Here is a 13,917-nt window from a genome sequence, read left to right on the forward strand (position 1 = left end):
GTTTCGAAATCGCGGCGATTCGCTATCACAAAGGTATTCAATTGTTGCATGTATCTTCTTAATGCATGCAAAACGCTGTCTAATGCTATTAAAGAGATTCGGCGGAACAATCTTTCTCCTCTAAAGAGCTGCTTATGTGCATAAGTGGGTTGCTTGAGAAAAAGTTGGTGGGGCGGCATTGTTGCGATAAGCTCTTATCGCCTGGCCTTGGCCGAACTTTTTTTTCCTCTTGTACTGGGCTGGTATAATCCATTGGACGTCCGTCTTGCAACAAAGCAATTCCTCATCACCTACAAATAAATCAATCAGCCATGGCGAAACGAAGAGTCAAGAAGCGCACCCACATGGGCGCAAACAACCCGCAGCCCAACTCAGCCGGACATGCCTCGGCTCGTGATCCCAAGAGCATGGTCATCAGAATCGGCGCCGGAGAAGTTGGTTCAAGCATCAGCCAGCTCGCAGCAGATGTGCGGAAAGTCATGGAGCCTGGCACTGCTAGCAGGTTGAAGGAGCGAAGGGGTAACCGATTGAAGGACTACGTTGTCATGTGCGGTCCTCTGGGAGTGACGCATTTGATGCTGTTTTCGCGATCAGAGGGCGGCAACACCAACATGAGAGTTGCACTGGCGCCTCGAGGACCTACGCTGAACTTTCGAGTCGAGAAGTATTCTCTGTGCAAAGATATCCAAAAGATTCAGAGACATCCTAAGGGCATGGGCAAGGAGTTTCTCGCTGCTCCTCTGGTAAGGACACTACTGAAACCGAATCTCAGCTGCATACTAACGATTATCAGCTGGTCATGAACGGATTCTCTCGACCTGGCTCAACTGCCAAATCAAAGGTCCCCAAGCATCTCGAGTCATTAGCCACCACCGTCTTCTCATCCATGTTTCCCCCGATTAACCCCCAAACGACACCGATCAAGTCGATTCGCAGAGTGCTGCTCCTGAACCGAGAGCCGTCAAAGGAGGACGACGGCACCTTTATTCTCAACTTTAGACACTATGCCATCACCACTAGACGCTCGGGAGTTTCAAAACAACTTCGTCGAATTAACGCGGCTGAGCAGTTTCTCAACACCAAGACCAGCCGACGCAGCCACATGCCCAACTTGGGCAAACTCGAAGATATCGCAGACTACATGATTGGCGAGGGTGGCGATGGATATGTCTCCGATGTAACAAGCGGTAGTGAAGTCGATACCGATGCCGAAGTTGAAGTCCAGGACACAGCGTCCCGAAAGGTCCTGTCTGCCAAAGCCCGAGCTGCCGCAGCGGAGGCTGGCCAAGATGAGGAGCTGGAAGAAGCAAACGTAGAGAAGCACGTGGTCAAGCTCGTCGAGCTCGGACCTCGCATGCGACTGCGTTTGACAAAGGTCGAAGAGGGCATGTGCTCGGGCAAGGTCATGTGGCATGAGTACATCCACAAGTCGGCTGGCGAGATCAAGGAGCTGGAGAAGCGATGGGAGAAGCGAACGCAGGAGAAGGAGGCCCGACGACGCGAGCAAAAGGCCAATGTTGAGAAGAAGAAGGCGGCCAAGGAGGCCCAGAAGGCATCTCAGAAGGGCGGAAAGGGCAATGGCGAGGAGGAGGAGGAAGATGATGAGGATGACTACGAGTATTACAGCGATATGGATGTGGATGAGTTTGACAGCGAAGGCTTGGCTGGTGATGCTGAGTTCAAGGTCAACGAGCAGAAGGAAGAAGATGGCGAGTGGGAAGACCAGGAAGAGGAGATTGGTAATAACTGAGCTGGAAGAAGTGAGGGTCTGGAGTATCCTTGTTTTTCAAGGGAGGGGCATTTGTATGAAACATATATGGCGCATGGGTGTTTATCTTAAAAGTCGAAATGGCTGCAATTTATAATGTACATGTTGATATGCCATCTTTTGCTTACACGAGGCTGTGATGTGACATGTCTTATATGACCCAACGCTGGTATAAACAACTCATCTGTGTCTAATACAATCTCTTGGTAGCAAGTGTGTGATAGTTGTATACATCTGAGCGTTAAATAGACACCATTGGAGTGTTCACCAGTGCTCGATGCCCCTGGCTACCCTCCATTAGCTTATTAACAGGCTCATCGCCATCTTTCAACGATCTCCACCTCCACGCCTTGATAGCAGGCCGTTCTAATCCAACGCCCTCGATTACATCAACCACCCAATTACCTATATTGGGCAGAAACTTGAACGCATGTCCACTTCCCCCAGTCGCACATACAAGACCTTCATATCCAGGAACATAGTCGATAACGTAGTGATTGTCAAAAGAATCTGTGTACCAACAGAGGCGGCTCTCTGAGATGTGGGTTCCGGCGTTGCCCAGCTCGGGAAGATAATCATCCAGGAACTTGGTGACGACTTTGTGAGCTTGTTCGGGAACTTGGTTTGTTATCGGTGTTGTAGTCTCGCCTAGATTGCCGCTCCATTTGGTCACGGGTACGCTGCGTTCTTGTCCATCGGATTGCTGTTGAGGATTTGTATACTTGGTTCCCCTGTATCCAATCTTGAGAATGCCATTTTCATCGACTGGGAAGCCGTAAAGACCTCCATCGGCTCCATGTTCACGCATGTTAAACGACCAAGAAGGAAATCGCGAATGATGGAAGCGCTGGCGAAGGGGTGACGATTCTGGGATACGAAGCATGAAGACGGAACCAGCGGTCGTTTCGCAAAGGGAGTCTAGTGACGGAAGAAGTGACGGCGTCCAACCACCACAACAGATGACGACGAGAGATGCTGCGTGATGTTTCCCGTCTGCAGTGATGATGCCGGTGATGGTCTTGGTGGTAGAATTAGATGACGAGTCGTATGTGAAGGAGGCGAATTTGCCTTGCACGGGGTCTAGAATGAAATGGACGCCGAGTTTCTTTGCCTTGTGAAGAGCAAAGATACATGCTTTATCAGCAAGAACGTGACCTCCTGTAGTGTCGAGAACGCTGAGAACACTTTTGCTGAATGGCTGAAGAGCATATTCGATGCCCCTTTCTGAGGCGAGCTGGATATCTGCTTGTTTGTTATTGATGAGCTGTGTGCCGTGTTTTCCAGCCTTCTCCATGTTTTCAATAGTGGCGATTTCAAAATCTGGGAGGGTGGTGGAATCGCTACAATTGAGGTAGCCGTTTGGAATAAAGAGAGAGCTGTTGGGAGTTATTCCCTTGATGCCATCTCCATCAAGATTGTTGTCATTGGCAGCCTTGAGTTCTGCGTTCCAGGCGGTCCAGGCAGAGAGAGCTTCGGTGCTGAGATCCTGATATTCGGTTTGAGAGCCATATGCTGAGCGAATAATCTTGTTCATGTCTCCATGTAGTGTGAATTAGAGATCAGTTGACTATGTAATGTTTTCGCAAAGGAGGGGAATAACGAACCAGAGGATGCAGAGTCACAGCTGTCAAAGTAAGAGTACAGTGTCTCATCGTAAGGCTTGCTATCAAAGACTGCGATGTTTGTGTAGCCTCTCTGGGCAAGATGGATGGATGTGCTGAGGCCAAAGACGCCTGCGCCAACGATGATGATGGGAGAGTCTTTGGAGGGCGGTAGATGCTGAGTCATTGTTGTATGTGACAAGGCTGACGAAGCTGAGGAGATGGAAAACTCGACTCTCTGTGTTCTGTTCTGTTATGAGAGAGAAGAGGGAAAGGCTAGCTGCAAACAGAAGCAAACATAAAGCGGGCTTGACCAAAGAGAGTGGTTACACAGATCCACGTGGCGGCTCAACAAGTATGTATATGTAAACTGCAATGAAGGAAATGCATGTGTGCGAAATTGTGAGATTTACTGCGTTACTGATGACAATTGCAGAGAGTTGATCTACACTCTGTTGGTTCTACGATAGCGTAGTATTGCGACATTGAGATAAGTGGACAAGGCATGTCCGTATAAGTCGCATTGGATTGGCTGCATTGGCACAAGGAATTAGCCTAATTTACCATTCAATGTGATTCGCGGAGACACTTGAGATCGTGAGACAGAGTCAAATACTTTTTCCATCATATCAAATCATGTCAAGTCATATCTCATCATGTAAATTGATTCATTACTAGCGACCTAGTTTTCATATACCCAATGTCGATGTCCTCTTCCATCTTCACTCGGGATAAGCCGGAAAATCCCACGGCACCGCCTTCGCCAACAACTCGTAATCCAACCCCTTCGCTCCGCCATTCAGAAACAAAAACTTTGTAAATGGCACCGTCGCATAATACTCGAACCGAGTGCCCTTAGGAATAAAAGCGACGTCTCCCGGGAGAAGATACTCCGTCTTGTAGCCCTGAATCGTCAGAGCAAGCTGGCCCTCGTCCATCTGGATGGCAAAGTGGTTAGGCAGCTTAGCAACATTAGTCTTGTCGCCCTTGAGTCTCGGAGACAGCGTGAGAGTGCTGATGGTAAAGTTCTTGTAGGGAGTTTGTTCGGCTGTGAGGAGTGTCTGGATGACCTTGTAACCGTTTTCACTGTTAAGGTACTTTGGCCCGTAGTCTTTGGCGATGTAGTATGGATCTGTAGGATCCGTAGACAGCGAGTTGTTGCCGTTGTTCCAGACGTTGCTGTTGTGCCAGTTGATACTGGGATTGCCAGCGGTGCCATTGACAAAGTCTCGCCGCGGCACGTAGACGTCGGCCTTGGCGACGTACAAGTCGAGAGAGTTGAGTTGGGCTTCTTGCTCGGGCGTGACATCGCCAAAAGGCTGCTGGTCGTCTCCGATCAGCTGATACGGCGATCCATGGGGAGAGTCAAAGTCTCCGATACTGAAGACGTTGTATAACTTTTCGAACCCGGCTGGGTTATATATGTGCGTGAGTTGACTATCTGGATCCGTGTGCTGAAATGTGTGAATCGTGCCGGGCGGAGCAGTGCCGAAATCACCCAGCGTCATGACGCGAGCTTCATCAATGGCACCTGTGACGTTCTTCTTGGTCCAGAGCTCGACTCTTCCTTTGGAGCAGTAGAAATGCTCGTGGGCCTCGTGGTGAGTGTGAGGGCGCGCAGAAGTCCAGCCTGTCCATTTGCTGGTATGCTGGACAACGGCAAAGGCGCCGTCGGAGGAGTTTGTGGTGATGGAGAAGCGGATGATTTGGCCAGAAGTTGTCAGCTTGATGGCATGGCCTTTATAGCGAGGCAGGATATAAGGACGGACATGATCGGGGGCTACATCGACGACAAGGGGAGGACGAGAATAAGAGGCCGCTGTGGATGAGGCGGTTGAGAGGAGGGAAAGGGATAGCGATGTGAGAGTAGAGGCTTTCATTGTGGCACAAGTTGATGATGTTCACTGATTCTTCAACTTGGGGAATATCCAAAGGATTCGTTTCCCGAAGCATTCATTTATACGTTTGTAAGTTTACGTACATGTAGACGTCACCATAGCAAAAAGAATAAAAAAAGAAGCTCTCGGCAGTTGACCGAATAAGAAGTTCATCCTCATCTGCCGCATATCGATGGTCAATGCCCAATCAATCAACCCGCTAGCCAAGCAAGATGTGAAGATTATCTTCCATTCTAGTTCTTTCACCTTCTTTCTCCCACTTGTTCACCGACCCGTTTCCTTATAAATCCCGTATTTCACATGCAACAGCTTGGCGTCCTGCCTGATTCGTGTATTGTACATATTGAATGCAACCCGCCAAGACGTCAAAGCCACGCCCATTGACGCGATGACTTGATCGATTTCTCTCCGAGCGCTAAGAAAAGGGCGAGAAGGGCTTGGCATAGGTGGAAACAAGGTCTGGGCGGAATCAAGCTTGTCCAGGGGGGTGACATGGGCTTAACGTTCGCTTTAGCCGGGGTCATTGACCGGGGTTTCATTTTCTCTGTTTTTGTGCTCTGGGATTAGAAGATAAGATGCTTGAGATTGGTGCAAATACGAGTAGATAGAAGCATGCGTTGTCAAATAATGCAGGGAATTGGAATCGAGGCCATGATCACATAAGAGACTCGTAAGATGATACCGCAAATAGACATGCAACTTCAAGTGGTGGACGAAGTTTCAGTGTTGTATTAAACATCACATAAATTTTCTATTGGACATTCCAAAACATTATATTGCCATCAATACTCCCAATACCTCTCCTTCATACTTCATTAACGGGCGCAACTGGTCTCCCCTCCCTCTTCCACTTCAAGACATTCTCAAAACACTCCTTCTCAGCCCTACGGATCGCCTCCACTGTCCAACCTCCCATATGCGGCTGCAACACCACCTTGTCGCTCGTCCTAAAATACGGGTTGATGCTGGGCTCATTGGCAAACACATCTAGTCCCGCCCGTTCGACCTTGCCGCTTTCCAAGGCCTCAATCAGCGCCTCTTCATCCACAATGGGCCCTCGCGCCGTATTAATGAGAAAGACACCGTCCTTCATCATCTTGAATTCGGCATGCGAAATGAGATTCCGTGTTGCTGGTGTAAGGGGGCAATTAATCGATACGACATCTGCTTGAGAGAGCAATTCCTCCAATGAAGAGCAGTATTCGGCATGGCATGCCTCTTCAATCTCGGCGCTCAGCCTCGTCCGGTTGTAGTACTTGACTTTCATATTGAACGCCTTGGCTTTGACGGACAGATACCTGCCAATGCTCCCCATTCCTACAATTCCAAGCGTCATCCCCGTCGGATCTTTGGTAGGCACAATACCGTTATACCATAGCCCTGCCCGAACTCTCTTCTCCGCAACGTACGTGTTTCTTATCACGGCCATCGTCAAAAAGATGGCCATGTCGGCCGTTGCTTCGGCCACAGCATCGACAGTGTTGCAGAACCAAATGCCTTGGCTTGTCATCCATGAAACGTCAAACTCGTTGTAGCCCGCCCACACAGAGGCAATGACGCGACAGTGAGGAGTAAGAGCGGAAAACAGCTCTTCATTGAGAGGCTTCAGAGAGGGTGTATCAACGGTGCAGATGAGAGCGTCTATTGGGCCTGACTGGGCGATGAAGCGAGGGAGCTCTTCTAGAAGTTGTTGCCGGTTGGTCGATTGAAGAAACTACAACAATTCATTGTAAGTGGTTTATTCGAGAGACTAATTGCAGGGCTTGTAGTTTCAGTGCTCACCTCGATATCCAGCTCCGCTTCGACGCTCTTCAAGTAGTCATCACCGACATATTTCACATTCCCCACAACTGCCACACGGGGCTTCTTGTTCTGTGCCACAGAGCTCATTGATTGTTCCGGTAGCTCAGCAAAACAATAGAATTTGCTATACCAACATCAGATTTTGAAGGAGCATAACCCGTAGAGTAAGGAATGACTTGGGCCGCTTCTTCTTATTGCCGTGTTAGAGGGGCAACAAGCTCCAAGTTTTGAAAATACCCCAACTGTCAATTATTGGAACAGGCATTATGTCAGCCCCCGCCGTCCAGCAAATCTGAGGCTGTAAAATGCCCCAAAAGTACGGGGTAGAGACACCTGGAGAGAGATCCGGTTCCGGCTCCGGCTCCGGCAGGGTGGCGATCCGGTCGGCCTTCATGATGCAGAGGAAGCCCACCGAGGACGTTGAAGGCCCTTGAAGTTGATCGCCTTGAGGAACGAGGTCGCGCAGGCACGGCGCAGTCGAGCTCTCATGTTTCAGGCATCTGTTGTAGATGTGCGTCGAGATCGAGATGAAAGTTGTCAATGACGGAGATGTCAAGGGCGCAACTAGATGTGTGACCTTCAAGTCCTCTCAATAGAGATTAATTGCTGGAGTTGTAACAACTGTCGTGTTACACGCATCAGAATTAGATGAAAGAGCAAGACTTGATCACAAGCACATGTCAAAAACATTTGTATCGAATAGTAAAAATTTGCGGTCATGGATTATTACGGCTGTGGAAGGCTCATTTCGTCGACAGTGTGCGCCGGAAGGCTCCGAAATCTCCTGACCGAGCTGACCGGGTCAATCACAATTTCCCGCCTGGAGAGCGCCGGCCCCCAAATGAGCAACAACACCAACAATGAAAAGGATTTGAAACATGGCGTGATCAAGCAATTAATCTTCCCTCCCTTTTCGTTACGGTATCTCTCATTACGTCGTTGATCATTCAAGTCAACCCATTTTCGGCAAATATCCTTGCTTGCGTCAATCTAATTACGATGACTCCCGATACGAATGATACCTGTAGTGTGCCATTTGATCTATCCAAGAATCTGGTTCAGCTGCAAATTACGCAGCGCTGTGTATTAAGACGAACGAATGAAATTCCATGCTTACTTGCTGTATGACCACTTCGCTGCATATCGGGTAAGAATCGTTCGACAGCCAGAATCCTGTAGCGCACAAGATTCCGATCTGGCCCAATCCGGCCACCTATTCCAAGGCATCTTCACGGCACGAACCAATCAATGGAGACAAAAGCCAGATCCTGTCTGAATATGGCTCGAAACGAGCTTTACGTGGGCTGTGCAAGGCCAAAAGCAAATTTGGCAGCTTTGGAGAAGCCCGTTTTGGGGGGGTGAGAAGTGAGCAGACCTCATAGCTTAGGACAGCCAAAAATCACACCACCGCTCCGGCGCAACACACCACTCTCGGACTATCAACAGACAACATCGCGAAATCAAGACACCACGCTCGGGAGAAGCAGGCAAGACCAATTTTATACGATTTTATAAATGCTATTGACAGCGGCGATGGGGAGAATTAAATTTTACATGCACTGCAGTCCACATTGACTACATATACATACACAAGAGCAATACATCTTCTGCAATCTTCAGTGTTTTTTTCACTTACACCAGCGCGGCCATCACCAAGCTACATTACATACAATACAACACAATACACATCTAGACATCACTGTCAACTCAATACAAACCGCCAAAATGGTCACTCAACCAGCCAAGATCCCCGTCGCCGCCCCAGGCCCCCTCGCCAGAGCTTTCCCAGCCGTCATCGCCGTCGGCGTCAGTAAGTCATCAACTAGACTTCAACCCTCACTCTACCATCAGTCCACTAACAACACTTAACCTCAGTCTCTGCCGTCGCGCTAAACGTTCGCTCCCAACTCAAGACTCATTCAGCCACTCAGGACCGCTTCTTTTCCCAGTACAAGAACCCTCAGAGCGAAGCCGTCCGCCAAAAGGTTTTCGACGGCGCTGTAGAGGATCCCCGCAAGAGCTGGTTCAACGTCCTGGGCTGGTGACTATTTGAGGATTAAGCAGGGGCTTCTAAGACACAATCGCATTGCTGGGCGTTTATTTTACTTTAATTTTTTGAGGAGTTGGAAAGGATATTTGTTGGCTGGTGAAGGCGTCGTGCATCGCTGTTTCGCTGCGGCCTCAGGGTGTATAAATGGTGATGGAAGAGGGTGGTCGAGAGGCCCGAGCATTGATACCAGCCTTATTTAGATGGCACTTTTAATCACTAAAGAAGTTCAAAAATCTCTGGATATTCTCCTACCTACTTAAACTGCTGTTTCTTATGTTACCAAATGATAAAGTTGGAAATGGTTTTCTATCTATCAGATAATAACTATAACATCTGGCAAGCTCACTCCGGCTCTCAGTCTATATTCGTTCATCCACCAGTCACTCATCGACAGAGACCTCAAATCGGTCTATCTTACTATTAGAGTTTAGGAACCGTGCAGATGCCATTTCTTTTCGCCAATATCTTCATACAGGTGGTGTCCTTAACATGATGGCATTTTGGGGCTGTTCCAATGAACAACCTTCCAAACAATTTATCTTTATCAGCTAATTGGAATCCCAATGTACTGGCCCTTGTCACAAAACCCCAAGGAGATTCTGTTGCGTCAGTTGATCAAGAAGATCTCAAGCTCACGAAAGCGGAACATCAGTTGAGCCCTGCTAGGAAACCTTTAATAAATATTGCTTTTACACCTGACTCACTAGAAGCTATAAAACACATCTCACAATATGGGCTACACTTCTACTGAGACTCCAAAACCATTACTAAACATTACTTTTGCAACAATAAACTCAGAGAGCCATCAACCACAATTCAAAATATCAGCTACAATCCTGTTTCACTCAAAGACAAACTCAAAAATTTCCCAGTTGAATATAATTTTTTTTGCTTCGCTATGTGCTAAATTCCCAAGGCTATATACAACATGATATCGTATTTACAAATCATGAGAGCCATATATAGTCTCCCCCAATTTTTTGTTCAGCTTCATCCTTCAAATCATAACCTTCATAAAAGAAATCCCATTCCAATCATTCGCTTATTTCTGAGCCCAGCCGAGACGCTCGTTGCCGAGGTCAAAGACGACCAGGGCAGCCTTGAGGGCAACATCACCAAAGATGTTGATACCAATGTCAGAGCTGCTCTGGAGACCACCGAAGCAGGTGGAGCTGCCCTCCTCGATGGGGGTGAGGTTCAGGAGGTCGCCGGAGATGGTGATGGTCTGGCCACCAACACCGAAGGAGAAAGAGGGGAGGTCCTCGGAGCAGTCGAAGACAACACCCTCCTGGGAGTCGTCGTACTCAGCAGACTCGACGTTGTTGTAGTAGGCGTCAACAATGTTGTCGGGGAGGAGGAGCAGGGTGGTACCAGTGTCGGCAATACCGGTGATGGAGTTGCGGTTCAGCTTGGCACCGCCAACGGAGTAACCGGTGGCAGTGAAGCCCCAGTAACCCTCGCTGCCATCAGCGGGAGTGTAGCCAATGGTGCCCTTGGCGAGAGAGGTGTCAATGAAGCCAAAGTTGTAGCTTCCGGTCTCCTGGTGCCTCAGATCGGCAGTGAAAAGGGGCTCAGCCAGGCTGTTGGCAGCGTTGGAGAACCAGGTCTTCTGGGGCTTGGGCGAGACCTGGTTGCCAATGTCGAAGCCAAGACCGACGAGGCCGGAGATGACGGTGTCCTGGACGAACTGGGTGGAAACCTTGGTGGCAGACTCAACAGCCTGAGTCTTGACGCTGAAGCCGCCAATGGTGACAATGTCGGTGTAGACATCGCCGCTGGAGCTGCTCTTGTCACCGTACTCGATGGACCAGGTAGAGCCGGAGAGCTTCTTGGCAGTGGAAGACTTGGAGGGGCTGTAGAGAGTGTGTCCGGAGGCGGAAGACTTGGGAGTCTCGGAGCTGAAGACCCACAGGTCGGAGGAACCGGTGTCAAAGTCCAGGGGGAGGACCTGAGCGGGAGTACCAATGGAGACGCTGGTGATGTACTCGTCATCGGCGCTGTCGCTGGGGTTGGTGTTGGCAGAGCCAGTCTGGCGCTTGGTGAGGGAGTGCTTGGCAGCCACGGCAGCGCGGAGGTTGTCGCTGATGGGAGCGCCGTACTTTCTCTTGGCCTTGAAGAGAGCGGTAGGACCGTGGGCAACGTAGTTCTTGTTGTAAGCGACCTCGATGGAAGCGGTCTTCTGTCCCTCAGTGGGGAGAGCCGCAGCCATGCCGCTAGCGGCGAGGAAGGAAACGAGGAAAGCACCGAAGGTCTGCATTTTGAAGGATGAAGAAGCTGACTAGACTGGTTGTCTTGAAGGCTGATGAGACAAAAACTTCAACACCAGATCGAGGGAAGATGAACGACTTTATATCCATCCAGGCTCGTGTGCCAATCTACCTTTGAAGTCAAAGATATCGTAGTTGCTCAGCTCCACGGCCTTGTTGACGGCTTCAAGAGCATGGTTTAGGAAGGTCATTTTGCGCCATCATCCTGGGTATTCACACACTTGCTGGGGCTTAGTGATGGGGAGAGGAGTCAAGATGGTGGAATCGACATCCAGTATCCAGCTTTGATAGCTGATAGCTCGTAGTCACCAGGCTGTGGGCGAATCAAACTCTCACGTCCAGGGGTGGAGAAGGCGCCTAGTTGTTTAGCCCAGAGAGTGAAGCCCGCCGAGAGCGTATTGCCATTTCTGCCTTGCTTCAATGGAGACGCTGGAACCTTTGTCGATCACGTATCGTCCTTCATCCCAAGATAGAAGTCCAGAGTATTAGTTCATGGCCACAACTACTGGTTCGGGGACCGGCGCTCCAAGGCGGTCTCCAGAGGGGGGATAGTACAGATGGTTCTTTGACAATAGTCCTCGCCACCATAGGCGCTCCGTCCAATCCGGGGTTATTGTCGTCTGCGGCTTTAACGATGGGGAGAAGGGCCCTTGAAACGAGCATTCCCCAATGCCGATCTCTATCAAGCGCCTTCCTGACACTCAAATCGCAGTCCGTGCTTCGTGACATGACTTGGGTCTCGTAGCGAAGCGGGCCGACGCGACTTCGGCGGAAATGCTGCGCCGCAGTCTTTGCTGCGATGAAGTTGATCCGGAGACAGACGACGAGGCTAACCCCAACCTGCCCGAGCGATGTTGCCATGATGTTCCACTGATTCCCACTGCTCAGTCCCCCGTCAGTTACCCATCCAGCCGCAAACACACGCAGCAATTCTCATGGCAGAACTTCACGTCAACATCGAGCCAAGCCAGCCAAGACGTGCCATGCCGTGCCTCGGATCTGTCCCGTGGTCCGTACATACAAAACAAAGCAAGGCACTAGCGGAATCGGCCAGGGATCAACCGCCAAGAAACCCCATTAAGTTTAATCCCTTAGTTAATGTTAATCCGCGAACCCGTCAATCAGAGAGGGCCGGTGACCGGGAAATAGCAGCCCAATCTGCTGTAGGCTCCGATCCGGGGGGGTCGCTTGACCTGCCTCAGGGCCTTGGCTCTGGCACTACTGGCCATGGGCATCGACTTGGCATCCGGCAGTCAGGGGTGGGAACTTGTGGCAGAATCGCCATCTGCAATCTCCTCCGACCAGCCACTGCGCGCAGAAGTTCGTTACAGCCAGCTCAAGCCCAGAGCGGCATGTCCAAAAGGTCCCAGCGGCGCCTTTTACTCGTACAGTAGAGCTGCCGGACAGGGGTCAGAATCCGCCCCAGGGCTCGCCCAAGGCTCACCGTTGGCTCTTGAAGGCTCTGGGCCCTTGTCTGCGGCCGGGTATTCGGCATGGAGCTGACGGGGTCCTGGAATCTCGAGAGGGATCGCTGCTGGGCGTCACGGCCATGATTGGCTGTTGCATGGCCTTGTGTCCAGCCGCTGCTGGCAGTCTTGTGCCTGCACAAGTACGAGTAATTACGCCCTCGGAGCAACGAAGCATGGCGGAACCGGCCGAAACTGGAGGCTGCTTGTCACGGAAGTTGCACGAAGTGAGTTTTTGTCTTGTTGTGAATGTGACGCTGCAATACGAGAGACCAGAGAGAGGTTTGTATCGCCTACGGCACGTGATGGCAGCGATAGGACTTGGTCCGAGAGTCTGGCCTCATTCTGTCTTGTACTGCTTCAACACCTGCCAATACAGCCGTCTTTTTTCTCTTTCTACGTACAGAACACCAGACACGCACTCATCACGGCTTCAATACTGTAGCTTCTGGAAGCCCCTGCCCAGGCGGAAAATATCTCCAGCTGCCCAGACCGTCCAAGCCGACAGCCGATCCCGTCACATGCATCGCCAAGAAAATGTGCCAAAATGCCGGCAGACAAGCAAAATGCTACTGGCAGGTCTTGGCTACATGCTGTGCCTGTGTGTGTGTGTGTGTGAGTAGGCCCTCGATACAGACAGCTTGGCAAGCTTAAACACAGCATCGAACCAAAACCCCATGCCGCCAATCTGCTTCAGTCCTGGCGTCGCCTTTTGTCGGGCCCTGACCCCGGTCCCTGTCCAGGCGACGCCACTCGGAGACCAAGACAGCTCTGGAAGGTGGCTCATGAGGCATCAACTACGCTCTCAGCTGGCGTTTCAACGTAGACAAAGATCATCATCCCAACGGTGAAGGTGGCAGCGTCAAAAGGCCCTGGGCTTCGGGCTGTTATCAACGTTCGTTTCATCGACGCCGGCCTCGAGAGCCAATAGACACCCTTACCGACCTCCCAAAACGGGAGGCAATTGACAAAGGCCCTCTCTTGCGGCCGCTTGTCATTGCCTTTACTTCAGCCTCTCTTGTTCGGCCTTTCGTATCTCTTTCAGCCCCATCCCACCCTCCCCC

The 13,917-nt window shown here is 50.5% G+C and overlaps 7 protein-coding genes across 7 annotated transcripts; 3 read left to right on the plus strand and 4 right to left on the minus strand.

Moving 5' to 3' along the window:
- The first annotated feature begins 242 nt into the window (after window positions 1–242).
- Window positions 243–1,897, plus strand: V8C40DRAFT_121509 (Brix domain-containing protein). Its single transcript, XM_083210941.1, has 2 exons — window positions 243–743; window positions 794–1,897. The coding sequence occupies exons 1-2, from the start codon at window positions 312–314 to the stop codon at window positions 1,748–1,750; spliced, it is 1,389 nt and encodes a 462-aa protein (XP_083068319.1). The 5' UTR covers window positions 243–311; the 3' UTR covers window positions 1,751–1,897.
- A 14-nt stretch (window positions 1,898–1,911) lies between these two features.
- V8C40DRAFT_257059 (FAD dependent oxidoreductase) lies at window positions 1,912–3,903 on the minus strand. Its single transcript, XM_083218410.1, has 2 exons — window positions 3,373–3,903; window positions 1,912–3,304 (listed from the first exon to the last, which is right to left on the minus strand). Exons 1-2 carry the CDS (start codon window positions 3,554–3,556, stop codon window positions 2,010–2,012), a joined length of 1,479 nt encoding a protein of 492 aa, XP_083068320.1. The 5' UTR covers window positions 3,557–3,903; the 3' UTR covers window positions 1,912–2,009.
- A 19-nt stretch (window positions 3,904–3,922) lies between these two features.
- V8C40DRAFT_257060 (RmlC-like cupin) lies at window positions 3,923–5,309 on the minus strand. Its single transcript, XM_083218411.1, has one exon. It carries the CDS (start codon window positions 5,247–5,249, stop codon window positions 4,092–4,094), a length of 1,158 nt encoding a protein of 385 aa, XP_083068321.1. The 5' UTR covers window positions 5,250–5,309; the 3' UTR covers window positions 3,923–4,091.
- A 664-nt stretch (window positions 5,310–5,973) lies between these two features.
- V8C40DRAFT_257063 (D-isomer specific 2-hydroxyacid dehydrogenase) lies at window positions 5,974–7,742 on the minus strand. The gene is made up of 2 exons (XM_083218412.1): window positions 7,050–7,742; window positions 5,974–6,981 (listed from the first exon to the last, which is right to left on the minus strand). The coding sequence occupies exons 1-2, from the start codon at window positions 7,155–7,157 to the stop codon at window positions 6,073–6,075; spliced, it is 1,017 nt and encodes a 338-aa protein (XP_083068322.1). The 5' UTR covers window positions 7,158–7,742; the 3' UTR covers window positions 5,974–6,072.
- An 892-nt stretch (window positions 7,743–8,634) lies between these two features.
- On the plus strand, window positions 8,635–9,334 carry V8C40DRAFT_257067 (uncharacterized protein). Its single transcript, XM_083218413.1, has 2 exons — window positions 8,635–8,880; window positions 8,946–9,334. The coding sequence occupies exons 1-2, from the start codon at window positions 8,796–8,798 to the stop codon at window positions 9,113–9,115; spliced, it is 255 nt and encodes an 84-aa protein (XP_083068323.1). The 5' UTR covers window positions 8,635–8,795; the 3' UTR covers window positions 9,116–9,334.
- An 828-nt stretch (window positions 9,335–10,162) lies between these two features.
- Window positions 10,163–11,377, minus strand: V8C40DRAFT_270500 (aspartic peptidase domain-containing protein; the record flags this gene model as incomplete). Its single annotated transcript, XM_083220192.1, has 1 exon — window positions 10,163–11,377. The coding sequence occupies one exon, from the start codon at window positions 11,375–11,377 to the stop codon at window positions 10,163–10,165; it is 1,215 nt and encodes a 404-aa protein (XP_083068324.1).
- A 995-nt stretch (window positions 11,378–12,372) lies between these two features.
- Window positions 12,373–13,091, plus strand: V8C40DRAFT_257070 (uncharacterized protein). The gene has a single exon (XM_083218414.1). The coding sequence runs from the start codon at window positions 12,615–12,617 to the stop codon at window positions 12,888–12,890; it is 276 nt and encodes a 91-aa protein (XP_083068325.1). The 5' UTR covers window positions 12,373–12,614; the 3' UTR covers window positions 12,891–13,091.
- The last annotated feature ends 826 nt before the right edge of the window (window positions 13,092–13,917 follow it).

This window comes from Trichoderma camerunense (assembly GCF_050948025.1).
Source record: "Trichoderma camerunense strain CBS 138272 chromosome Unknown V8C40scaffold_23, whole genome shotgun sequence".
Classification (NCBI taxonomy): domain Eukaryota; kingdom Fungi; phylum Ascomycota; class Sordariomycetes; order Hypocreales; family Hypocreaceae; genus Trichoderma; species Trichoderma camerunense.

Coding starts and splice junctions, on each gene's coding strand:
- V8C40DRAFT_121509 (XM_083210941.1), top strand. CDS start 312: ATGGCGAAACGAAGAGTCAAGAAGCGCACCCACATGGGCGCAAACAAC. Junction 744..793: donor AGTTTCTCGCTGCTCCTCTG/GTAAGGACACTA, acceptor AACGATTATCAG/CTGGTCATGAACGGATTCTC.
- V8C40DRAFT_257059 (XM_083218410.1), bottom strand. CDS start 3,556: ATGACTCAGCATCTACCGCCCTCCAAAGACTCTCCCATCATCATCGTT. Junction 3,305..3,372: donor CTGTGACTCTGCATCCTCTG/GTTCGTTATTCC, acceptor CACTACATGGAG/ACATGAACAAGATTATTCGC.
- V8C40DRAFT_257060 (XM_083218411.1), bottom strand. CDS start 5,249: ATGAAAGCCTCTACTCTCACATCGCTATCCCTTTCCCTCCTCTCAACC.
- V8C40DRAFT_257063 (XM_083218412.1), bottom strand. CDS start 7,157: ATGAGCTCTGTGGCACAGAACAAGAAGCCCCGTGTGGCAGTTGTGGGG. Junction 6,982..7,049: donor AAGCGGAGCTGGATATCGAG/GTGAGCACTGAA, acceptor GAATTGTTGTAG/TTTCTTCAATCGACCAACCG.
- V8C40DRAFT_257067 (XM_083218413.1), top strand. CDS start 8,796: ATGGTCACTCAACCAGCCAAGATCCCCGTCGCCGCCCCAGGCCCCCTC. Junction 8,881..8,945: donor CGTCATCGCCGTCGGCGTCA/GTAAGTCATCAA, acceptor ACTTAACCTCAG/TCTCTGCCGTCGCGCTAAAC.
- V8C40DRAFT_257070 (XM_083218414.1), top strand. CDS start 12,615: ATGGGCATCGACTTGGCATCCGGCAGTCAGGGGTGGGAACTTGTGGCA.